Genomic DNA, 26,717 nt, shown 5'->3' on the forward strand with positions numbered 1-26,717 from the left:
AGTTGGCTGGTGGGTCTGCTCACTCTGACTGCCAATTGATGGGTTTCTTACCCAATCCTGGTGGGAAAAAAACCCCATAAACAAAACAAAAAACAAATTGTGGGTGATGGAAAATTATCAAAGCTGTTCGGCTCACTTGTGTAATCCATTGGTGGAAGATATTACATAAACATTTCACAAGACAGAGAATTATGGAGAGAACATCTCCCAACCTGCCTGCAATTACTACACAAAAACTCTTCCTTACCAAGAGAGAAGGTTAAAAAAAGAAGAAAAAGAGAGCACATCTGTGTTTGTAACAGATCTATAAACATTTGGCAAAGGCTCACCTCATGAAAACATCCTGGAGACATCCTGCAAGCTGTGAAAGTCCAGGTCATGCAAGGCAGTTAGAAAAAAGCATGCTTGCAGCTCAGATGTTACAGTGATAAAGGCCATGTCAGTAATAGGTAGATGGATAGATAGCTAGGCTGGCAAACCGGCCCCACATTTGATCCCTATAAACTGCATGTTGCATTTCCATGGGGTGACCTCAACACCGACTCTGTCCTCCTTCTTGTAAGACACAAAGTCACCTCCTCTTCCTCAACATTTCTGATGCAGCATGATTGCCCTCCCATCCCTCTCTTGGCAAGGTGGGTTTATATTTACCAATAGTGAGGAACCCTTAAAGGGGTGGGTTTGACAGAGTACCCCCAAATCTGGATGCTTCTTCTAACCACCCAGACTAGAGTTTCACCCTAGACTGCATATGTGTAGCCAATCACATCGCATATTACGTACACTACACATTAGGCAAAATGGTACTCAGGTAGCTGAGAATGTTATGGCAGGATCCACCTCAGGGTGCTGTGAATGATCACACATCTATTATGTAGCTTAAATTTAGACTGTACGCTCTCTGAGACACAGACCTCTCCTAGTTATCTAGCCCACAATGCTGTTGCATCTCAGCAGCTCCCAATCATGAATAAATTTATCCTCATAACACCCCAGTTGAGGTAAAGTTGCATTATTATTCCCATTTAACAGATGGTGAACTGAGGAACAAGGAGTTGAAGGGGAAGATTTTAATTCCCTCACTCACACTGAGTAGTACCTCCACAGATGGTTTCACTGAACTCACTCACAGAGTAAAGGTGTGAGAACCTGACCTTGAGTGAGTTGGCTATGGTCACACAGGGAACTTGTGACAGAGATAGGAATCGAACACACAACACCCAGGGTGCTGCTTTAACCACAAGACCACTCTTCATTTCTTCCCTGTTATGTGTTTATCTGTGAGGTACCTAGTACCCTTATGGGCACTATGAAGTAAAAATAATAAATAATAGCAATAATATTAATAGTTTTGCATTACCATTTCCCCATATACTATCCTCAATTAACAGATGTCAAGAAGTCAGGAACATAACAAAACTGCAATGCAAACTCCCCACTCTAAAACTTTACATGTGGCAATGTTATGTGTTGGTAGGAAGTTTAGGAGCAGGATTTGCAAAGGCTTTCAGCACAACGCTGCATTAAGAGTTAGGCCATTACTGAATGCTTTGGAAAAACCCATCCTAAAAGGTACAGAAGTCAGGACATTTATGAGTTATAGTTTCCTTCTGAAACATAATGCACCCACATTGCACCTCTGTGTTATTTTTGTTTTATTAAGCTGGGCCTAATCTAATATTGCTTACATTGCAAGATCAAACCAATGCTGTTAATAGTTATGCCTTAATATGTAGCTATTCTTATGGGGCTGTGGAAATCAAAACTTTAAATACATGAAAGTTGCACCTTAAAATGTGTCACCTGTAACTTTACATTAACACACATTTTTGTATGGAATTTCTTTAGTGTTGTTTTGTTTTTGAACAGGAAAAAATAAGGAAAAGAAGTAGTCCCCTCAAAGCAATGAATTACATACATCAGAACAAACGTGTAGAACAGGACAATACAAATGGGAAAGAGCAGAAGTAAGGAAAGGAAAAAAACAAAAAGGAAGGGGAAAAACAAACAAAAAGAGCAAATGAAAAATGAACAGTTTGAATGAGTGTGTTGACTAAAGTAGCTGCTCAGACAGATGTGTTCAGATAAATTGTAATTGTGCACATTGTTAAATTAAAGGGTGTTGTGTTTATTTCAATGTACCGTATCCCCAGACACACAGAGGCTTGTGAGTGCCTTTATCTGGAGATGTGTATTTAGCGAGCACAGATTTGGCAAAGGATGAACTGTGGATAGCCAGGATATTCTTTCCAACCTATTCTAAGTTATTTTTTTTTTATCTTGGCCAATATTGCTCGGAGTTGGTCAAGCTGCTTTCTCCACCAAAATCCACAGACCTGCTAAGCTAGCAGTTTATAAAATGAAGCCATTGGAGTTGAATGAGCAGCAGGAGAGACTCAGAGAGATGTGTAGAAAACCGTATGCTGAAATATTACATTTTCATTTATACTGTGTACTCATCACAGAATCCTGGCAACGCATTCCTTCCTGGCCTTCCCCTCTCCCCATTCATCCAAAATCCAGCTGTCACGAGCCAAGCTTATCTTCATTTCTTGCCCTGCTGCCCTGGTCTCTTTCCACAGCGCAGCACTGTCCTCGCCCCGCCACTCCCTGTCCTCTCTCAAATTCAGGCTCCCATCTTCAAAGCTCTCCAGAACTCCACCCCTGCCCACATCTTTGCTTTTCTCTCCCCTCTGCCCCCTTCCTGGGTGGTGTCCCTGACTCTCTCCTAAAGAATCCCTTGAGTCTATTTCGCCCACTACAGACCTCTTCCATGCTACGCTGCACACTTGAAAGGGCTCCTCTGGGTTCAGTCCTGCTCCCATTGAAGTCAGTGGCAAAACTCCCCCATTGATCTCAATGGGACCAGGCCTGGTGCTTTAACATTCCCCGAGAGAGTCCTCATTCCAGGGGCCATTCTGGCTGGGATGACCCTCCTCTGTCTGTATAATGCCTCCTGGGCCTGAGAGCTGCCAGTCAGGGCAGGGACCATCTAAAGTGCCACCCGCTGTGCAGTACTGATGTCCCCAGATCAATCATCCAGGCCATGGGCAAAATGGCCCCTGCTTGGCATCTGTGTAATGAGCTGTGAGAACCAGGTTTAGCCACCCCCATGCTGCAAAGTGCCATGTCCCACATTAGAAGGAAATTATCTTGGCATCAGCAAGAACTTGTGACTGCAGATGGCCTAGTCCCGGTTCAACAGTGTTCCGTGATTGGCTCAGGCTAGTTTTGGCATCCCTGGGAGGAATTCTGTCCCAATGCCAAAAGGAACTAGGACATGGCAACAGCAGCCAAAGGGACTGTTTTAAATACATACAAGCAAAATAATTAAAGCAAGATCAGCTCTACTGTACAATGTCATTTCTCTTTCCATTTCGGGGGCAGCCTAATGCTTAGAGGAGGGGGCTTGGAGCCAGTATTCCTGGGACCTACTTCCAAATCTGCCACTAACTTCATTTATGGCCTTGGTGAAATGACTGTGCGACAAATTTGCCATGGAAGCACGTTGCTTTCATTGGTCTGGGTGCCCAACTGGAGCCAATCCCTGGGCCTGATTTCCAAAGGTGCCAAATACATGCAGCTCCCACTGATTTCACAGGGAGTTCCGGCTGCCTGGCACCTCTGAAATATCAGGTCTGTCGTTGGGCATCCCAAATTAGAGGCCTTGTTTGAAAACTGGCACCTGCCCCCTTTGTGCCTTGACTTGCCTTCTGAAAAATGAGTGTAGCACCTCCTCCTTTCCAGGGTGCCGAGAGGCCTTTAATTAATTAAACACTTGCCGATCTGTACAGATCTTCAGATAAAAGGCCCTAGAGAAATGCAAAGTTGTGTTATTACTGGTGATGATCATGTTAAGAACCAGCAGAGCTATTTCTGTGCATTTTGGTTCATCCAACTCAGGGCTTTAGAAAGAGCCTGGCAATCTAAATAGCCCCTAGATAAGTGTCATCTCTGCCTCTGAGCTTAGCTTTTACTGTGCAAACAACTGGTATGTCCCTACAAACAACTTTCTAAAGCCAGGCCTGCCCACTACAAGCTTGGGAAATATTTACTAAAGGATTACTGGAGTCCACTTGGAGAAAGGAATTTGCATGCACTCTGCAAATTCACCTGCTGGTGAATGGGGAGTGATTGGACTCTTGCTTGTGTGTTTCTGTGTGTAGCAGCAACTCCTGAAAAGATGGGTCCTACTCAGAGTACCTGGGACAGGCGTGGCAGTATAGAAATACCCAGAAACTTAGCCTTCCCTGGGGCAACCTGAAACTAGGTGCCACTGAATGGGTGGCTAGAGTAAGAAGTAACTGGAAGCTTTCTGACGGTTTAAGGGTTTGGTCCGTGGGATATTGGGTCTTCGGGTAACTGGTTTAGATCCAGCTCAAGTCAAAAAGGACCATACGTTGTTACCAGCTGTTTGGTGGGTCTCTTTCCAGCCACAAGTGGACGATATGTCCACATCCCCCAAACCACTTCCACAGTTAATGTCCTTCTTGGCTGTCTCAGCAGAGGCACCAAGAAGAAAGAGGGGCCACTTAGACCAATGTCTTGTCTCACTGCTGGTGGCGATGGGGTCCCCCTTGGACAGAGCTGCATCAAATTAGCAGGCAGCGATTGTGGGGCCAGAAAATGGGGTCGGGCTTGCACTACCATGGCCTATGTTGCAGCTGCCAACTGAGGCAAAGTTTATACTACAGGTGCCACAGCGACATAGCTATGATACCATTAGAATGGCTATCCTGGTAGACCCATGGTCCATCTAGGCCAGTATCTTGTCTCTGAAAGTGGCTAGTGCCAGGTGCCCCAGAGGGAAGGAACAGAACAGAACAATTATTGAGTCACTGTGCCAACCTAACTTTTAAGTGCAGAGCAGGCCTGATGTTCTTTGTTCAAGACCTTTCACCAGCTCTACAGTTCTGCCTCTCACACGCCAATGATGTTATAAATTGGATTCAGATTTCAAAAGAGCATTTGGCATTTGCTTTTGTGCCTCTGGTTCTGGCCAAGGGACCAATCAGAGGCGAGGAGTAGCTATCATCAGCTTCAGCAGACGGCTTGCACCCTGAAGGCAGAGACTTGTTGACTATGCTGGGAACAGCTGCAGTGAGAAAAGGCTATTCACTTGGAGATTCTGGTCTGGCTAAAAACCCTGCACCCATGACATGGATGGTCCAATTTTGAAGACTTGTTTATGGCATGGGGAATTTCAACAAACAACTTAAATTTTAGGGGCTGACACATATCATTGGAAGTTCACCATAAAGGACACCTTGAGCACAAGAGGATCAGCACTTTGTTTCATCCTGAAGGTTAAGCTTGGGCCAGAATCACTTGTAGGCAAGGATGAGCCATGTGATGACACATGGTGCCTCTTTGTTCTGTGCTTTCTCTCCGAGCAAAACACCCACAGATGTGTATGGAGTGATGGCAAGAAAGAATATGGAAGGAGTGAGCAATAGGCACCATGGGCAGCCAGAAGGAGCAATGAGACCCTCTTGCGGAGGGGGAGAGGGAGGAGAGAGAAATGGGTTGAGAAAGAAGCAAAAGAGTGATTCTAGCACTTCTTCTACCAACATAAAAAACCAACAGTGATTTGGCAAAGAGGTCCCTCTGCACATGTGACCTAGCCCAAACCCTGTCATGTATAGAAATGGAAGAGGACAATACCTAAAGCCAGATTTTTCTCTGGATCCTTTCCCCAGCAGGTTGCATTTTGTAGGAGAACCAGCAAACAGATACAGGTCAGTGCTAGATGCACAAGTGCAGGGAAAGGTGGGGGAAACTTCAAAGGGGAAGGGACAGCCTGGTGTTCAGCTCATATTCTGTCTGTTGATACAGATGTGGAGAGTACAGCTGGTTTCGAGCCAATGAGGTTTTTTTTCCAAAGTGGTCCCAAGGGAGGCAAAGCAAAGCTAAGATGGGGGTGATACTGCAGGGCAAGGAGAGAGAAGAGAAAGTGAAATCTGAGCTGACACCTGAAGGAAAGAGAGAAGCAGGATGCAAACTGACACCAGACAGGAGGGCAAATCAGGGAGGGGGATGGAAATCTGGAGGGCCGAGTGAAATCTGAGCCCAGCTGATATCCGCAGGGGAGAGCAAAGCAGGAACTGAAATTGCATGTGGGGAGCACATGGTATTGGGTGGTGGAGGGGGAGGCAGATAAAGTGAAATGAAACAGGATGAAAACTGCTCCCTAAGGGAGGAAAGCGCAGGTCTAACAAAATTATTAATAATAAAATGCTTAGATCTTCTGACTCAGAGTCCTGCTATCTAACCAGAAGAATCTCCTTCCTCCCATAAATCTCTTTGAAGGAGCAAAGTGCTAAATTAATTTCCCAGCTTTGCCACAGACTGTCTGTATAACCTTAGGCCTGATATTCATGACTGCTACTAGTTTCAATAAAAAGAACAGGAGGACTTGTGGCACCTTACAGACTAACAAATTTATTTGAGCATAAGCTTTTGTGGGCTACAGCTCACTTCATCGGATGCACGCAGTGGAAAATACAGTAGGAAGAGATATATACACACACACATAGAGAACACGAAACAATGGGTGTTGCCATACCCACTATAAGGAGAGTAATCAGTTAAGGTGAGCTATTACCAGCAGGATAAAAAAAAAAAACCTAACCTTAACTGATCACTCTCGTTATAGTGGGTATGGCAACACCCATTGTTTCACATTCTCTATGTGTGCATCTATCTGTCTTCCGACTGTATTTTCCACTATGTGCATCCAATGAAGTGGGTTTTAGCCCATGAAAGCTTATGCTCACATAAATTTGTTAGTTTCTAAGGTGCCACAAGTACTCCTCGTTCTTTTTGCAGATACAGACTAACATGGCTGCTACTCTGAAACTAGTTTCAATGGCAGCCATGGGTGCTCAGCACCTCTGAAAAAATCAGTCTCTCTGTGCTCGCCTCTCTCTGCTCCCGCTCATGTCATGGGATGTTTTACCATTGTCTTCCATTAGGAGCAGAGTTAGGCCAATGAGTGCTTTGGAAAATGCAACCCATCATAATGGCCTCAGTCAGTGTGGCCTAGTGGACAAGAGCATGGGACTGGGATTTAGGAGACTTGGGATCTATTCTCACTTCCCTTCCCCATGCCTCAGTTTCCCCATCTGTAAAATGGGGCTTGTGACACTGACCTCCCTTTGTAAAGTGCTTTGATATCTACTAATGAAAAGTGCTAGGTACGAGATTATTATTATTATGTCTTATAACCTTTGGTCACATCTCTTTAGCTGTCAGTGGATGCTACCCTCCCAATGCCACTTCTCCAGTCTATCACCTCTCTCCAGGCTCATCAATCCTAAAATCAGGAGTGTATCATTAACATTACAGGAGAGCAGAACTCTTAGTTATTCCCAGCCCTGGGTTTCCAGTGCATTCTGGTGCCTGCATGTCTGTCACCTACACTGTAATCTCCTTGGGCAGGGATATTCTTTATATTTGTACAGCATCAAACCCATCATTAGCACTAAACATATGACTTCTTATCTGCAGGAAATGCCTACTCAGATGAAAGGAAATCAACATCACACACCCTGATACTTCTATGCCATTGCCACACTGCTGTATAATAGACCTTCCAACCCTAGATCAATTCAGTTTCCTGCCACCCCATCAATAAACCCTAAACTTGCCTTGAAAGGTCCCTTGGCTCCCTCTGCTGGGAGAAGGGGGAAACCGAGTCTCCCTTCTGTTCAGGGACCTGTGTGTCACCCCTCTGCCAAGCAGATATTGGGGTCCTGCAGGTCAGCTTCCCGGTGAATGAGAAATCAATGATGTGGAGTTTGGTACATTCCTCATGTAACACATTACATATTTATATAGCCTAACGCTATATCCCACATTTACACGATCCATACCAGTCCTTGAACAGAGGTGGGCCAAAGTGGCAATCAGGCAATCCCCACTTCCAGAGCTCTCAGCATACACTCCAGTGCTCTGTTCCCAGAAAGCAATTTTGTCCCAAGAATTGAATATATAGTCAGAAAGATCAAGTCAGAGAGAAAATTCTCTTGCTGTTTGAAACAGCTCCCCCGGCAGAGTCTCCATCACAAAATTAACAATGCAGCATTTATTTAAAGACTGAACATTAGTCTTGCAAGCTCTTAATGTGCAGACATGTGTAAGAGCACTATCTGGGGATTCCCGCCACAACATATGCATGGAAAAACTCCCCCAAGTGTCCATGGGCTTTGGATCAGAACCTTTGCAGGTGTATCTGTTTGGCTTTGTGCTGTGCATCGAATTTCACCAAGTAAATTGAGTCCAAACACAGTTAGTTTGAGAAAGAAGCCGTGTTTGCTGAATCACCCAGTTCCCTCACTGATACAGTTTGGGAGACATCCCACACCCCGGGAAGAAGGTTTATTGCTACTTGTTTCCTTGGATGTAAACAAGCATTAGACTCAACCAAAAGCCAAGCCAGACAGGCAAAGCAGGAGCTGCCTGTCTCTCTCTTTCTCTCCTCACCCCATATATAAAAACATACAAAAACTACATTGGAAGGATGTGTTCAGGTTGTGAAGTCAAGGGCTCAGAAGATAGGAGATGCCAGAATTAAGGCTGCCCAAAAGAGGCGATTAGAAACTTTAGATTATGTGAGATTTGTCATCTCCAGAAATGATGAGCATCCAGAGCTCCAGATGAAGGCAGCAGCACAGAAGCTGTTAAAGTCAGCCCCAAGATGTGTTTAGATCCAGATTTCTTTAGCTCCAGTTCGAAATCCTGAACAATGGACTAAGAGCTTAAGTAAAAACAAAAACAAAACCAATCATCCCCCTCCGGCCAAAATCCCCACCGTCTGATTTTTCTTGGATATCTGTAAGAGAGACACCATTTTAGGGGCTGACAAAATGCCCATTGAAGTCAATGGAAAAACTCCCACAGACTTCAGTGGCCATTGGATTAGTCTCTTAACATCTAGGTGGGACTGGACAAAAATGTCACATAACCTTGGCCCTCAGTTCCAAACTGGAGTAAGTTATGGATGGAGCCTTGTGATGTTATTGACATAATCTGGGATCGTAGAGATCATTGTTGCAAACAAGGTCCTGTAGTGGCACCAAATCTTGTACAAAGGGGGTAAAATGAGGTGTCTAAGACAAGGTTATGGTTTGCTGGTTATGATTATGCTATCTGTGTGCATGTATCATTTTTATATTTAAAAATGCAAGTATTGGCTCTATACTGTCTATATTTCAAAATTTATGCTATGCTTGTGGGTGACACCCCAGCCAAGTTGGTGTCAGCTCTGCCTAGCCTACTTGATGGCTCATTAAGGACCATCAGCTATACAACTGACCCATTGAGAGAAGGCAGATACACCTTGTGACTCAGCAAGATATGCAGGGACATGCCTATGGACACAACTCTGAGGTTTTTCCAGGCCATGTGATGGACAGCTTGTCTTTGGGTCAAAGAAACAAACACCACATGGCAAGGGAATATAAAAAGCTGCTGCAGCTCCTCCATCTGGTCTTCAATCCTGCTTCTTACCTCTGGAGGAACTTTGCTACACAGAAGCATTGAACAAAGGACTGATGACCCATCCCAGCTATGGATGTTCTCCAGAGACTTGATTTGAACCTGCAGTTTATTCCATCACTGCTGCAAGCCTGAACCAAGAACTTTGCCATTACTGTATGTAATTGATTTCATTTAACCAATTCTAGTTCTCATCTGTATCTTTTTCCTTTTATGAATAAACGTTTAGATTTTAGTTTCTAAAGGATTGGCAACAGCATGATTTGTGGGTAAGATCTGATTTGTATATTGACCTAGGTCTGGGGCTTGGTCCTTTGGGATTGAGAGAACCTTTTTTTTTTTTACTGGGGTATTGGTTTTCATAACCATCTGTCCCCATAACGAGTGGCACTGGTGGTGATACTGAAACTGGAGTGTCTAAGGGAATTGCTTGTGTGACTTGTGGTTAGCCAGTGGGGTAAAACCAAAGTCTTCTCCCTCTGGCTGGCTTGGTTTGCCTTGGTGTGCATAGAAACCCCAGCCTTGGGCTGTAACTGCCCTGCATGAAGCAATTTGTCCTGAATTGGCACTCTCAGTTGGGTCCTGCCAGAACCAGCATTGTTACAAGCCTGAACAGAGAGAATCACAGAAGTTACAGATGAAACAACACTTGCTCTCATTGGGTTCATCTTTACCAGAGAGGTATTTCAACTGTATATAACAACTATGGCTAACACAAAAGCACAAGCCTCTACCTTGTGAGATAAAGGACTTACTAATTCTGCACATGCTCTATGGGGGGGACAGAGAGCCATGCTTTGTTAGCATGGGTTACACACATCTGCTATTCATACATAGATAACTGGTTGTTACCACACTGGACTGTGCCATGTTAGCAGACATGACTAATGTCAACACCTATCACAGATGCTGGAATTAGGCATTCTACCGCACCCCCCATCTTGAAGTGGTTTCCATCACATACAGGGTTTGCAGTTTGGTTCAACGGCTCTCAGCACCCCCACTATCCAAATTGTTCCAGCACATGTGTTTGCAACTGACTTCTATTGGGGAAGGATCAAACCTATTATGCCAGACATTTTGCTGTTGTGGGCTTGTTTCCTACTGTATATTATTTTGGCAAGTGTTTGTGTTTCTCTGGGAGATGAAGTAGTCAACCAACTAACTGTTACACAATAAAACGGGATGGAGAGATTCATGAAAGCACTGATGATGCATACCTGTCTGACAGTCTGATAAATGGAAGGCGTATACATGGAAAGTGATGACCTGATGTTTAATTCCCCACTCTAGTCATTACGAACAAATCCTGTCTAGATGGGTTGGCTAGCACTGGGAAGTCTATGGGGAAACAGCCCATTGCTGAGTCTGCATTTCTGATGTAAATCACTCAACATAGTAGTCCCCAATCCTGCTCTGGGTCTGAGCCAAAAATCTAGTGAAATCAATGGCACTCTTTCCATTGACTTCAAGTGGCTTTAGATCCAGCACAATGTTGTATTTTCACTGCCTATTTCTATCTCGAGGGAAATTTTCCTTATGACTAGTTCTGAGTCACTCAGGTGATCCCTTTGGCTCATGGAAGTTCCCTGATGTCAGTTCTGGAGTCCACAGAGTCGGAGTCACAAGGCTTTTTTGTTTTTAGTGTGGTTTTCCAATGGAAGGCAACTGAGCGTGTTAAGACACCTTTGATGGGGAGGGATTCATAGAATCATAGAATACCAGGGTTGGAAGAGACCTCAGGAGGTCATCTAGTCCAACCCCCCTGCTCAAAGCAAGGCCAATCCCCAATTTTTGGCCCAGATCCCTAAATGACCTCCTCAAGGATTGAACTCACAACCCTGAGTTTAGCAGGCCAATGCTCAAACCACTGAGCTATCCCTCCCCCCATTGATCTACCCAAGCCCAGATGAGCCAAAGCCAACCAACAGATAATAGCCCACTCACACCTTCTCAGATGGAAACCACCAGGGCAAACCCTGATGGGCAGAGAGTGCAGCAGAAAAGGAGAAGGGGCAAAACAGCCCATCCATCACCAAGGCGATGAATTTGCAAGTGATTATGGCCCTAAAAGCTGAAGAACATGAAACTCAGAGACAAGTGCATCACAGGTGCATGTATGCAAAATCTGCTCAGATCCCTAACGATAGCCTTGAGATAGCCACAGCCTCTTATGGCTTTCCCCTTCCCAACCCTATGGCTAGAGACCAGAGCTAACCCATAAATCTGCCACCTCCCACATCTGTCTCTAGACCTTCTCCTCCTTGGGGCTCTGAGGATCTGATCCAGAGTCCACAGAAGTCAGTGTAGGAGTCTTTCCCATTGACTTCAATGAACTTTGGAGAAGGCCCTACAGCATTTTAGGAGCTGGGATCTACGGTGTAAGAAGTGCTGACTCCACCTGCCTCACCTGAGGGTTTTGACCTGGGACTCAATTTCGGGGGGGATTTCTCAATACCGTCTCCAAAAATCTCCGGACAATCAGAGGGTGCTGCAGGTGCCATGGCTGTTGATTAATCGCAGGTAACTCACATGATTAACTCAAAAAAAGTAATCGCTATTAATTGCACTGTTAAACAATAGAATGCCAATTGAAACTTATTTAATATTTTTGTTTTTCTACATTTTCAAATATATTGATTTCTATTACAACACAATACAAAGTGTGCAGTGCTCACTTTATATTATTTTTATTACAAATATTTGCACTGTAAAAATGATAAAGAAATAGTATTTTTCAGTTCACTTCATATAAGTACTGTAGTGCAGTCTCTATCGTGAAAGTGTAGCTTGCAAATGTAGATATTTTTGTTACATAACTGCACTCAAAAACAAAACCATGTAAAACTTTAGAGCCTAAAGTCCACTCAGTCCTACTTCTTGTTCAGCCAATAGCTAAGACAAATAAATTCCAGAAGACATGCTTCCACACTGATGATACTCATTAAAAAGTAATGTGTTAATCATGGACAGTGGGTGAAACTTCCCCTGGGGGAGGCGAGCTCCTTGTCCTGCTTCTTCTGCCCATGGCCCCGCCCACGCTCACCCCTTCTCCCCCCAGGCCCTGCCCCTGCTCCGGCCCACCGCTGACTCACCACTCACCTTTTCACCCCTTGAGTAAAGACCTCTCTCCACATCTCCTCCCCCACTCACCTGCTGCTAGCCTCCTCACCCCCCCCCCCGCCAGCCACAAGACCCCCACCCACCTGCCGTGCAGCTGGCTAGCCCCTTGCTTCCTCACCCTGCTGCTGCCCCCCCCCTCCCAGCTGTGAGACCCTGCCCCCTTTTCACCTTAAAGCACTAAGAACATTCTCTAAGGGAACTGAACAGGCAACAGCTATAGATCAGTTGCCAGATGGATTTTCCTCCACATGGCAGGGAGTTTGACCGGTGCATACTGTATAGAGAGAGACATGGCTTTTCACGCTACCTGCGCCAAACTGAAGCCTAATCTCTCCTTTTGAAAAAGTCTGTTATTGACAGCCTGCATTAAGGCAGTAGTTTAATCACCTTTCTTACACAGAATTCCCTGACAGACTCTTTTACTTAAGCTGGGTTTGAATAAAATGACTAGATCAAGAATATGGAAACTGTTTTTAACCCCAAATAATACATTTTCTTACAATATAAAAGCCAGCTGAATGTGGCCAAAGGGAAAGGCAAAGGCCTGTTAAATGGCTTCATTCTCATTTTAATGGCCCCCTTAACAGTTTCAGTGATCTGCTACAAGGTCTCTGGAAGGCTTTTTCACCTGTGTAAAGTTATTCAGGGATCCCCTCCCTTGGCCTCCTCTCTTCCCTGCCTGCCATTCACATGCTCATGCCATTCACCATGAGGAGGGGGAGTGAGGAGGAGAGATCAGGCCCGCAGCTGCGGAGACCTCCAAAAGGGGAGGGGGATATGGTGGAGGAGGAGAGAGGAAGAAGAGTTGGCGGATGTGATTGAAGAGCCATTGGCCATTATCTTTGAAAACTCATGGTGATTGGGGGAGGTCTCGGACGACAGGAAAAAGGCTAATGTAGTGCCCATCTTTAAAAAAGGGAAGAAGGAGGATCCTGGGAACTACAGGCCAGTCAGCCTCACCTCAGTCCCTGGAAAAATCATGGAGCAGGTTCTCAAGGAATCAATTCTGAAGCACTTAGAGGAGAGGAAAGTGATCAGGAACAGTCAGCACGGATTCACCAAGGGCAAGTCATGCCTGACCAACCTGATTGCCTTCTACGACGAGATAACTGGCTCTGTGGATGAGGGGAAAGCAGTGGACGTGTTATTCCTTGACTTTAGCAAAGCTTTTGACATGGGGTCTCCCACAGTATTCTTGCCAGCAAGTTAAAGTAGTTTGGGCTGGATGAATGGACTATAAGGTGGATAGAAAGCTGGCTAGATAGTCGGGCTCAGAGGGTAGTGATCAATGGCTCCATGTCTAGTTGGCAGCTGGTATCAAGGGAAGTGCCCCAAGGGTCGGTCCTGGAGCTGGTTTTGTTCAATATCTTCATTAATGATCTGAAGGATGGCATGGACTGCACCCTCAGCAAGTTTGCAGATGACACTAAACTAGGAGGAGAGATAGATACGCTGGAGGGTAGGAATAGGATACAGAGGGACCTAGACAAATTAGAGGATTGGGCCATTAGAAATCTGATGAGGTTCAGCAAGGACAAGTGCAGAGTCCTGCACTTAGGATGGAAGAATCCCATGCACCGCTACAGACTAGGGACCGAATGGCTCGACAGCAGTTCTGCAGAAAAGGACCTAGGGGTTACAGTGGACAAGAAGCTGGATATGAGTCAACAGTGTGCCCTTGTTGCCAAGAAGGCCAATGGCATTTTGGGCTATATAAGTAGGGGCATTGCCAGCAGATTGAGGGATGTGATCATTCCCCTCTATTCGACATTGGTGAGACCTCATCTGGAATACTGTGTCCAGTTTTGGGCCCCACACTATAAGAAGGATGTGAAAAAATTGGAAAACTTCCAGCGGAGGGCAACAGAAATGATTAGGGGACTGGAACACATGGCTTATGAGGAGAGGCTGAGGGAACTGGGATTGTTTAGTCTCCGGAAGAGAAGAATGAGGGGGGATTTGATAGCTGCTTTCAACCACCTGAAAGGGGGTTCCAAAGAGGATGGATCTAGACTGTTCTCAGTGGTAGCAGATGACAGAACAAGGAGTAATGGTCTCAAGTTGCAGTGGGAGATATTAGGTTTAGGTTGGATATTAGGAAAAACTTTTTCACTAGGAGGGTGGTGAAACACTGGAATGCGTTACCTAGGGAGGTGGTGTAATCTCCTTCCTTTGAAGTTTTTAAGGTCAGGCTTGACAAAGCCCTGGCTGGGATGATTTAGTTGGAGATTGGTCCTGCTTTCAGCAGGGGGTTGGACTCTGAGCTCCCTTCCAACCCTGATATTCTACAATAAGACTGAGAAGATAGCAGCAGTCCCTGGGAGCCTTGGGGAAGGGTCAGAGCAGGGAGGCAAAGAGGTGGGATCACCACAGCCCAGGTGTCGGGCGGCAGGGATGGCTGCACTAGGAGAGGCACCGCCTCCCCTTGCTTATTATATCCACCACACGTGGCATTAATTAAATTTGTGACTGAACTCCTTAGGGGAGGAATTGTGTCTCTCCTGTTCTGTTTTACCTGCATTCTGCCATATTTTACGTTATAGCAGTCTTGGGTGACCCAGCACAGTTGTATGTTTTAAGAACACTTGCACCGCAGGTTTGACTAAACAGAAAGAAGGCACCAATGTGAGAGTTCTCAAGATAGCTACAGCACTCGACCCAAGGTTTAAGAACCTGAAGTGCCTTCCAAAATCTGAGAGGGATGAGGTGTAGAGCATGCTTTCAGAGGTCTTAAAAGAGCAACACTCCAATGTGAAAACTACAGAACCTGAACCACCAAAAAAGAAAATCAACCTTCTGCTGGTGGCATCTGACTCAGATGATGAAAATGAACATGTGTCAGTCCACTCTGCTTTGGATCGTTATTGAGTAGAACCCATCGTCAGCTTGGATGCATGTCCTCTGGAATGGTGGTTGAAGCATGAAGGGACATACGAATCTTTAGTGCATCTGACACGTAAATATCTTGCAATGCCGGCTACATCAGTGCCATGAGAACACCTGTTCTCACTTTCAGGTGACATTGTGAACAAGAAGTGGGCAGCATTATCTCCTGCAAATTGTAACCAAACTTATTTGTCTAAGCGACTGGCTGAAGTAGGACTGAGTGGACTTCTACATTCAAGTTTGACATTGTTTTATTTTTGAATACAGTTTTTTGTGTGTACATAATTCTACTTTTGTAAGTTCAATTTTCATGATAAAGAGATTTCACTACAGTACTTGTATTAGGTGAATTGAAAAATACTATTTCTTTTGTTTTTGACAGTGCAAATACTTGTAATAAAAATAAATATAAAGTGAGCACTGTACACTTTGTATTCTGTGTTGTAACTGAAATCTATATATTTGAAAAGGTAGAAAACATCCAAAAATATTTAAATAAATAGTATTTTATTATTGTTTAACAGCGCAATTAATCGTGCGATGAATTTTTTAATTGCTTGACAGCCCTAGCAGATACCACAACCAGGAACCTAACTTTGACTAGAACACAATGGCAGGGAAGAGTCCAGGGAACGCTGCAAAGGAGATGGTTCTTGAGACCCACTCGTGTTCAGATAAATTCACTTATATCTGGAAACAGACCTTTTTTAAAATGTCAGGGCAGTCTATGTTTGTCAGATGTTCCTGCCCGTGGTTATCTTGAAAAGGGAAATCTGCAGGGGAATCTGCGGCTTTTCAGTTCCCCATCCCGGAAAATAGTGTTGACCCAGGCACTGCCAGAACTCAAACCACCGTAACCATGCCTGTCCCTCACACTTAGGGGCGTCGGCCCCGTGCACCCGGACACGTATGCTCTGGGTGGAGGGCGACAATGTCATACACAATAGAATGTCTGTGACAGCCTGGAGTCGAGGCTGGATTCTCCCACAGTGGAACAAAAATCCCTTTCCTAGTGTGATTAAAAAAAAAAAGAGTTCATGTGGATTTAAACAAAATCTTAAATCAACAAATTGCCTATGGACTAAAAGGCCAATACAGAGAAGCAGCATCAGTCATCCTGACCTACGAGGGACAGTTCCTGGGGACCCAACAAGATCAGCAAATGCAACGACCTGCCTTGCAAAAGGAGAGGAATGTTTGGTAGATCTTACCTGTCTGTTAAAGTCCAGCCCATTTCGTTCATTTCCTACAATGAGAAGAATAAGAATGAATCTTGGTGTTGCTATAAAGACTAGAGACCCCACCAGGCCTCGTTGTGCTCGGCCCTGTACAAACATACATGAAAACCTGCTCCTTTCCCCGACAAGCATACAGTTCAGTGCAGGGAAAGTTGCATCAAGTGAGCGTGACAAACAAAGCCTGGGAGATGGGGCGGCAGGATGGAAGCAATGAAAATAAGATCATGCGGTTACAAAGGTGGCTGTTGTGCAACTCAATGGTTCCCAAAGGTACCAAATCTTTACTGAAATAAATAGAACCAGTTCTCACTGGATGATGCTCCCACTGCACTATCACATGGGAGCTCAACAGAGGTGGGGCTTGGGAGCAATCAGCATCCTTAGAGATTACCGAGGGAGGGTGTTCCATAATCCCTAGCTATCCAACAACTAGGAAGCAAGTGCAGAGAAGCTGTGGGAGAGGCTGGCAAACAGGTGATGAGGCTGTTCACCTGCCATTCTTGAGGGAATTTGTGGCACTGAGTAATTACAGGAGATCTAAGGGTATGGAAGGTGCTGTGGGTTGTGCTAAAAAGGCGACTCCTTGATTCCTAGGCAGGTAGGCAAAAGCAAGGGGAATCAGACAGGATCCAACCCGAAGACACAGCACATTTCCCTTGGATGAAACATATTAACCCCCTCCCCTCACCTCCGGCCCCCAACTCCCTGAGTTCATTGGAATCTGGAATCCAAACCTAGACCTGAATTTTCAGCCAATCTCTATAATGGCTTGAGCCAAACCTCCCAGATCAGAATCCCAAACTTTAGAGAGTTCAGATCCTGGATCCAAATTTTCCAACAAAGGCTCATGTCTAATCCATAGGTGCTGCCATTCTCAGCGTCACACCTTCCTCCTTCTGCTGTTTCCCACCAAACACAGGCAGCTGTGTCTACCTGGCCATTACCCATCCCTTTCTGTTCTGCTCCTTCAAGGTCTTTAAGGCTCTTAGACTCAGTTATCTCACTATAAAAGACATTAGCTGGGAGGGGGTTAGTTTGTACAAAACATCAGGGCTGGGATTTTTAAAAGGAGACTATGGGGATTAGGCACCCAATGGGAATGTCAATTGGCACTGGATGCCTAACTCCTTTTGGCTCCTTTGGAAACAAGTTTGAGGATAGGCAAAAAACTTTTCTTCCATTTGTTTAAGACAATGATTTCCCAAGAACTAATAATATAAATCCATGTTTCTATCTAGTTTTGATGTACACAGGCTTGCATGATTGTAGTATCCTCTTTAATCTCACTAGAGGAACATGCTGCACAAGCAGTAAGGATCCTTGTTTGAAAGCTAGCCTTGCCCAGCATTAGGCAACCAGAAAGAAAGTACACGAACGAGACAGATCCTCAACCGCTGTAAAACACCCACCGCTCCATCAGCTTCAGTGGTGCTCCCCTGGTTTAGATCAGCTCAGAACCTAGCTCTTGGTGCTCTGCCAGATTCAGAAGGAACCTAAACCTCCCAAGCCTGGAGTTCTGCTCTGAAGCTGGAACCCTTCATTTCCAAGCAAGGTCTGAACTGGCAGAGTGAGTCCGGCCCACTTTAATCACGAGGGTGTGTGGCAAGCTGGGAAAGCACCCAGTACTGAAATGAGGGGATGTCGAGCTTTGAGAACATCTCCCCCAACCCTCAGAGTACTTCCCCCAACTCCCACCTTGAGGGTGCTCAGATTGGAAGGAATAATCATGGTCGGCTATCAATAACACTTCAGGCGAAGAGCCAACTCCTCTCCCTGGTTCATCTGGCAGCCAGCAGGTATGTGGCTGCTTTGCATAATGCTGGCACCAGCTCTGGTGCGAGTTTGCCTGGGGAGGTTTCTCTAAGGATGGGAGGGGAGAGCAGCAGCAGGGTTCCGGCTGGATTTTTTGCCAGGAGTGTTTGTTTACAACCGAAAAGGCAAACAGCGTGGTCAGTTTACAACCAACGCAGCCCCTGTTTGGATCCCTACTGTCACAATCACAACCAGTGCAACCCCTGTTTGGATCCTCGGTGTCACCAGCACAACCAGTGCAAAAATATGTAGGAATGACAGAATAGATCATGCTGATGGGGGAGTGGCACTATATGTGAAAGAAAGCATACAGTCAAATATAGTAAAAATCTTAAATGAATCAGACAGTACGATAGACTCTCTAGGGATAGAAATTTCACACTTGCATAAGAAGAGTGTAGCAGCAGGAATATACAATGGCAATGGTGACTGTGAAATACAGAAGGAGATGAGAGAGGCTACAAAAACAGAATACCCAGTTATAAGGGAGGATTTCAACTACGTTGTCTATGAGCATGTCACCTCAGGATGCAATAGAGAGAACATTTCTAGACACCAATAATGGCTGCTTCTTGGAACAGCTTTCCCTGGAACCCATAAGGGGAGAGGCAATTCTTGATTTAGTCCTAAGTGACGCACAGTGTCTGGTCCAAGAGGTGAATATAGCTGAACTGCTCGGTAATATCAACCATGATGTAATTAAATTTAACATCCTTGTAGGGGAGAAAATCCCAAAGTAACCCACCACAGTAGCATTTAACTTCCTTTTAATTTACATATTATTAGCCTCCTCACTTTTGTGTAGTTCAAAAAAAATGCCTGCAAGCAGTATGGAAACTTTTAAAAAACACGATAATACAGACTAACTATATGGATACCCCAAACAATAATTTTTTTTAAAAAAATAAGACAAAAAATTCCATCCTGGCTAAACAACAGAGTAAAGAAAACAGAGACAAAAAGGCATCCTTTAAAAATTGGAAGTCAAAACCTGCTAAGGAAAATAGAAAGGAACAAACTCTGGCAAGTCAAGTGTAAAAGCATCATCATGCAGGCCAAAAAAGAATTTGAAGAGCAACTAGCACAAGACACAAAACTAGCAGCATTTTTGTTAAATACATCAGAAGCAGGAAGCCTGCCAAACAATCAGTGGGCCACTGGACAATTGAGGTGCTAAAGGAAGACAAGGCTATTGTGGAGATGCTAAACAAATTCTTTGCATCGGTCTTCATGGCTGAGGATGTGAGGGAGATTCCCACACCTGAGCCATTCTTTTTTGGTGGCAAATCTGAGGAACTGTCCCAGACTGAGGTGTCAGTAGAGGAAGTTTTGGAACAAATTGATAAATTAAACAGAAATAAGTCACCAGGACCAGATGGTATTCACCCAAGAGTTCTGAAGGAACTCAAATATGAAATTGCAAAACTACTAACTGTGGTATGTAACCTATTGCTTTAATCAACCTCTGTATCAGATGATTTGAGGATAGCTACTGTGACACCAATTTTTTAAAAAAGATTCCACAGGCAATCCTGTTAATTATAGGCCAGTAATGCTAACTTCAGTTCCAGGCAAACTAGTTAAAACTATATTAAAGAATAGAACTACCAGAACACATAGATATGATGGGGGAAGAGTCAGCATGGCTTTTGTAAAGGGAAACCATGCTTCACCAATCTACTAGAATTTTTTAAAGGTGTCAACAAGCATAGGACAAGGGTGAGCCATTGGATATAGTGGCACTGGCCACTGTTGGAAGACGGGATACTGGGCTTCCCTTGGGGTGACTGGGTTGCATCCCTTTGCATTTTAGCTTCTCATGTGAGGCAGTGGGCCTGTGGGGGGAAATTCTGTTGCTGTTTCCCTGTTAAAGCATAAGATCTATTACTGCTAACTCCTTGCGTTAGTTTGTCTTCTCTCCCTTTTCCCTTCATGATGAAGAAGCTGGGTCAGGTCTACAATATGGCTAGCGGGTAGAAATGTTTCATTTTCAGAATTTCTCTGTCTCTTAAACTTCCTGTTTGTGACAAATAGAGAAGTAGAGGAGGCAGGCAGCCAGCTCTCGCGGAAAGAGAGAGAAAAGAAAAAGAAAACACAAGCTATAGTTATCTCATGACACAACAATCGGTCTTACGACATCTTCTGAGACCATGTGCTACTTACCTACGGGGGGCATCAGTTTGCCAAGAAAGCAATCTATTGGCAACATACTGATTACACGACCAGGGTTGTAGACAGAATGCCTCCCCCAAAACCTAAATTAATTCACCTTGCATTTTGAGTGAGCTGTACAGAATGGAAGGGGATTTGGTCACTAGGAAATTTCAGATTTGGACTGCACACAGATGGCAAGTTAAATCTTTATAAGGAGGGGCTGGGGAATTCACAGGGGGAACAGATTTTCCATGTGCTGCTTTGGACAATTAAATTCTGTGCAGTTGAACAATGAAAGAGGAATAATATCAAGGAAGGAACAATGCCAGACAGACATTAAGTGTGCTAGCTGCAATTATTTATACAGTAAAATGGCATTACAGCATCACACAGGGGGCAGTGGAAAGAAAATTATTGCAATGGAATGATTTATAAATTGGAAACAAATTGTTAGGAAATTGGCTTGCTCACACTGATTGCCTATTGACATGATTGCTGCTCCCATCAGCTCCATCATGTTGACTATCACATGATATTCAATGCTCACTCAGCAGTGGGGAAGGAAAAGTCCCCAGCAGCAATCAGAGTTATAAATGGCATTATAAAGGAGCAAAACCTCTTAGCTGCGTTGAAATGGACTCTTATATTAAGGATCCAGTTAAAAGTAACTGAACAAATAAAATGTTACAAATGAATTTAATGATCAAAATGAAAAGAATTGGGTAGTTACATTGTTTGTTTTTGCATCTCACTCAGCTTGGACAATCCATAGAGTTTAAGGCCAGAAACGACCATCATCTAATCTGAATGCCTGAATAAGCAGCAGATTTTACCCAGTGATTCCTGCATCCAGACCATCAACTTGTGGCTGAGCCCATACCATCACCTAGCTGTCATACAGCATGTTCATCTGTAGATCTCAAGGCACTTTACAGTGGAGGAGGTCAGCAGCATTATCCCTATTTTACAGATAGGGATACTGAGGCACCAGGCGGTGACAGGATTTGCCCAAATTCAGCCAACAATCCAGTGGCAGAGCTGGAACAGACCCAGATCTGCTGCACTTCAGCCCATTATGCTATACATTAAGCCTCATTGCCTCCCTAGAGCATAGCTCTAAGTCAAGACAACGAAGTACTAAGACAACAGTCTCCTGGGTCACTGCCTGCTGCTAGTCATTTTCACTTTCCTGTTCTCATGCATTAGAACAAAGGGGCTATGTTTGAATTGCATACACACAAGGGAATGGCTTGTTTAAACAAACAAAAATGCATGGAAACATTTCTATACATATTCCATTTTTGTAAAAGTTCATTTATTTATAATCTACATAGGGGGCCAAATTTGACCCAACCATCCCTTGAACATACATTGTAAGCTCACTGGGGAAGAGATGACCTATTACTATGCCTTTGTACAGAGCCTGGCACAATGGGGCCCAGATCTTGATGTCTCTGGATGATGGCAGAATACAAGTAAGTAACAGTACTAATACTGTTTGGAAACGGATGTCATACAGTACAGCTGTATCAATGATAACAATGTCAATCAGGGATGTTACGTTATTTTATGGTTATTTATTAGGTGTATTGTGGCAATGCCTAGGACCCTGGTCCTGGACCAGGAGCCCCTCGTGCAAGGTGCTGTACAATCACAGAGCAAAAAAGATGGCCCAGTTTTACTAGTCTGTTGCTAAGCATAAAGGGACAGATCCTCAGTTGGTGTAAATCACCTTACCTCCAGTTACTTCAATTAATAGCCCAGATCCCCTCCTCCTACGCTGTAGCTGTGCACCACACTAAGTGGCAGTATCTGGTCCTAACTGGCCAGCAGAGAGCATCCTTGGTGTCGGGGAGAAACCAGCTGGCACCAAGTGGTATCGTTAGCTCCTACACCCACTGTCCCACACACGTCATGGTGGCATGCTGGATGGAGCTGGTTTGGGCTACACAATTTACAGCTGGCATACAATCCCTTAGAGATCACACCCCATTGGTGTAAGTTAGAACAGTGGCTAAGATGCTCTAGTTTAAGATGGGGGGGCGGAGCTAGAGCAAACGTGTCAGGAAAAGCAGGGAGGCATAAGTTGCTGCTTAACAGCCCCCTTTCAATCCCTGCCTGTGCCAGGCATATCTCCGTGCAGAAGGCAACCTGGACCACAGTTTCCAGAGCCCGCACGATTAGTTAAGCTACGGAGTAGCTAGCTCTCAAAAAGCACACCTGAGTCAGGAAAGAAACACCCTCTCCCTCCTCTCTCTTGCTTTTGGGAATGTGGATGCCTTGCTGATGAATAATCTTATTGACTGGAGTGCTTGGCAGTCAGACTGGCACCAGCCACTCCCCATTTATGGTCTGTCTGTTGAAGTGCCTTTAAAGTTTCCTCCTTTACATGACCAGTTAACCCAGTGCAGGAAGATGTGCTCAGGAGCAAGGCCAAAGGGTGGCAAGGAGCGGGAGAGACAGATGCTTCCCTCCCACATTACCCAGGCCGAAGGAATCCCCCAGGGAAGAGAGGAGGGCAGAGGAGTGAGCAGAGAATGGGTAGGGATAGGCTATGGGAGAAGGAGAGAGAGGAAAAGGTGGGTGAGATAACAGGGAGGAGCAGGATAAATGAGGGCCAGCATAGGCTGAGCAAGGGGAGTGAGACACCAGAGAGAGGTAGGTTTCAGAGTAGCAGCCGTGTTAGTCTGTATTCGCAAAAAGAAAAGGAGTACTTGTGGCACCTTAGAGACTAACAAATTTATTAGAGCATAAGCTTTCGTGAGCTACAGCTCACTTCATCGGGTGCATATGCTCTAATAAATTTGTTAGTCTCTAAGGTGCCACAAGTACTCCTTTTCTTTTTTCAGAGAGAGGTAGGTACATTCGATACTGCAGCCACTACTACAGGGGGGCCATGCTGCACTTACTTCACCGCATCCCTGGTTGGAATCGCCTCAGCTTCAAGGGTAGATTTAAGCAATATTTCTGGGGGGACCCATAGGATTCTTGAGGAAGCTGGGCAGGGCTAGGGGTGTCAATTAACAAACGATCTAATGGCCAATGCTGGAGTCTGGCTGGTCTCCATGGGAGAGATGCTACAGGTGTGATTGATGTAACTGCTGCAAACATCCCCTCTCCCCCCAGCTTTTCCCAGTGCTGAGAGTGGCCTGTTTTGGCGGAGCTGAACCCATTTAGGTGAAAAACTGACTTAAGTTAAACCCATGCACTTCTCCTGTGTAGAGGAACGCCTTGGAGAAAACCTGTCTCCAAGTCCCTCGCCTACCAGGTAGACCCACAATTTCTACACGAGGGGAGGAGGCAGGTGGATGTGGGGGGACACAGGCGGGTTCCAGAAGGAACTCCCCCCCACCGAGCAGGACTTGTTCCCATGGGCAGCGTTTCAGTTTGCAGGAGTGGGGAGAGGGGTCTGGAGGAAGAGGCAAGCAGGCCCACCCTTCCAAAAGATCCCTGCTCTTCCGAGAGCACAGGGTGCTTTCGCCCCCCCTCTGAGAACGTCCCGATTAGAATAAAATCAGCCTTTGTCCCCCCCTTCCTGCTTTTGTCCTCTCCCCTGCTGAGGATGTAAAACCCCCTAATCACCTTAATTTGAATTTCAAATAACCCTCCTCCTATGCCTCCCCCCACACCCCAACTGCCTCCGAGCTGGGCATATGGAAATTTCTCCTGCCTTAGACCCAGCTGTGCTATGGAAATCAGCAGCCGTATGCAAATCCTGAGCAGGCCCCAGTGCTATAGCAACCAGCTGTTTCACTGCTGGCTGTGGCTGCCTCTCTCTATCTGGGCCCCGCTCTGAGGCTGATCCCCCAGCTGTGCAGGGTGGGAGAGGCAGGAGAACTCATTGGGGTGCTGAGGGGAGTTGCACAGGATGGTGGGATGTTAGCCCCTTTGCACTACACGGTGGACTGAGAACCCACCAACTCACTTCACAAGTCGTTGTACTGCCACTGCAGAGTAGCAATATGAGAGGACTGTTCCTTTGGCCTGCATTTGAACCACTGACCTAGAGGTGAAAGACTCCCTACCCCATTGAGTCTTGAGCCAATTAGCTTTAAATTGACCCTTATTATGAACAGCAGCACCTTTGGCCCCCAACAGCGATCAGTGGCCATTACTCTAGGTGCCCACAGGCGTTAAGGGGATGTCTGCACTGCGTCTGTATAGATGCACCTTCTCTACCTTTGATTGAGCCAGCCAAGTAAATATAGCAGGGTAGCCATGGCTGGCAAGACAGCTGCCTGAGTATGTACCTAGGTCCAGGGGACAGGATTGTATGTGGGCAGCTAGCAGGGGATACACTGCTATTTTTAGTGCACTACCTTGATCAAAGCTAGCCTGTGTACATCTTCCTGAGCAGGAAATTCCACCTCCAGTGGCAGTACAGGCGTTGCCATAGGGAGACACAATCCCTGCCCCAGAGAGTTTACAATCTAACTAGACAAAAGGAGGGAAAACGATTTATTGCTCCATTTTACAGATGGGAAAACTGAGGCACTGAGATTATGTGCCTTTCCCAAGGGAATTGGTGGCAGAGCTGGGGATTGAACCAGCTCCCCTGCCCTCTTTGCAAGACCATCCATCCCCTAAGCACCCAGCAAAATTGATAGAGATTAATGCACTTAGGACTTCCAAAAGCAGTTGAGTGTGAACAGTAGAAAAGGGGAGAGCTTTTGGCTTGTGAAGTTTTTGCCTGGTGCAGTGACTTTGGTGGCAGAGATTGCCTCCCATCTCAGAAACTGCCTCCAGTCTCTTGAGTCTCCTGCCAGTAAAGTTTGGATGATAGCCACCCTGGCCAACAGCCTAGAGACCACCTGAGCAGAAGCTCCTTAGCTGGGGCTGTGACAACTCATATCATCTGCAGATGGGCACAGAGGAGGACTGGGCAGTGGGAGGATGTTGGTATGAGGCCAAAATAGGATTCAAGAGGGAGAAGATTGGTTCCCAGATCCAGGGAAACAAGCTCCTCAGGGATTATCAGAGGTATCGGGCACTTGCAATTGTTTTACCATTGATGGGAGCTTGGCCAGATATTTGCTTGGGTTCTTGGAAGCACTTTGTGGGGAAAACAAAGACACATGGGTGAAATAACTCAGCGTGTGGTCTTCGTCAAGTCATCAGCAGAGTGAGCCAGAGAAGTCAGGACTCCTCACTCCCAGGCCAGTGTTCTAACTGTGTCCCCAAAGGTGGGGCCTCTGCATTTGACAAATCTGGACAATTGCCTTTCCCCCCCCCCCCCCCGAACCCAGCGTCAGCCCAACGCCATCCTGTGAGCCAGGGGCTGTCCAGGAGGGCCTGGCGGGGTGCACCCAAAGCCCTGGCAGCACAGACAAAGCTGGGCTGCAGAGAGCTGTGCTGCTTTGTCTTCCTTGTTCTAGGATGCCCATGTGCTGTGCTCGCCCTAGTCTCCAGTGAGGCTGTGCAGCTCCCACCCTTGCCAGGTGGAGTGGGGTGGGGATGGAAGATGTTCCCAGTGCCTGCAGCCATTCAGTTGCTGACAGTTGTGTTTGAAGTGTTTCCCTGATGCGCTTTTGTTTAAACCTTGGCTTCCCCCACCCCACAATCCCGACTGAGCTCCAGTGAAATCAAAGCAGCAGCTCTGCTTGGTGTGACCTGCAGTTCTGATCAGAGCAGAGAGTGCACAGCAAAGGCCTGACACAAACAAACGGAGGAGAAGCTCGTCTAGTCATTTCATTACACCATATACTGGTGGTTTAGATAACCACAGGACGGCACAGCCCTCTGCTTGCTGGCTTGGAGAGCAGAGGCGACGCTGATTGGTGCTGACCCCCCTCCACTCCCTTTGAAGTCAACCCAATATTTGCTGGCATGGCCTGTGTCAATTTCCCCTGTAGAACCTGGGCTCAGAGATGCACCAAGGGACAGGCAGGAAAAGGAGGCGACGAGAGAGAAAGACGCACTCAGAAGCTCCACTCCCTCAGGCTGCCTTCTTTCTCCCAGAGAAAACACACACTGTCTCTCAGCCCAGACCAACAGATCCAGCACACC

General features: G+C 45.7%; 1 protein-coding gene across 2 annotated transcripts in view; it reads right to left on the minus strand.

Moving 5' to 3' along the window:
• The window catches only part of POU2F3 (POU class 2 homeobox 3), a 66,318-nt gene that overhangs the window by 21,878 nt on the left and 17,723 nt on the right, over positions 1-26,717 (minus strand). For both annotated transcript variants that reach the window (XM_043500953.1, XM_038380684.2), the window contains exon 4: positions 16,719-16,753. In XM_043500953.1, coding sequence (XP_043356888.1) covers positions 16,719-16,753 — 35 coding nt within the window. The remainder of the gene's footprint in view (positions 1-16,718; positions 16,754-26,717) is intronic.

This window comes from Dermochelys coriacea, chromosome 22 (genome assembly GCF_009764565.3).
Source record: "Dermochelys coriacea isolate rDerCor1 chromosome 22, rDerCor1.pri.v4, whole genome shotgun sequence".
NCBI classification, from domain to species: domain Eukaryota; kingdom Metazoa; phylum Chordata; order Testudines; family Dermochelyidae; genus Dermochelys; species Dermochelys coriacea.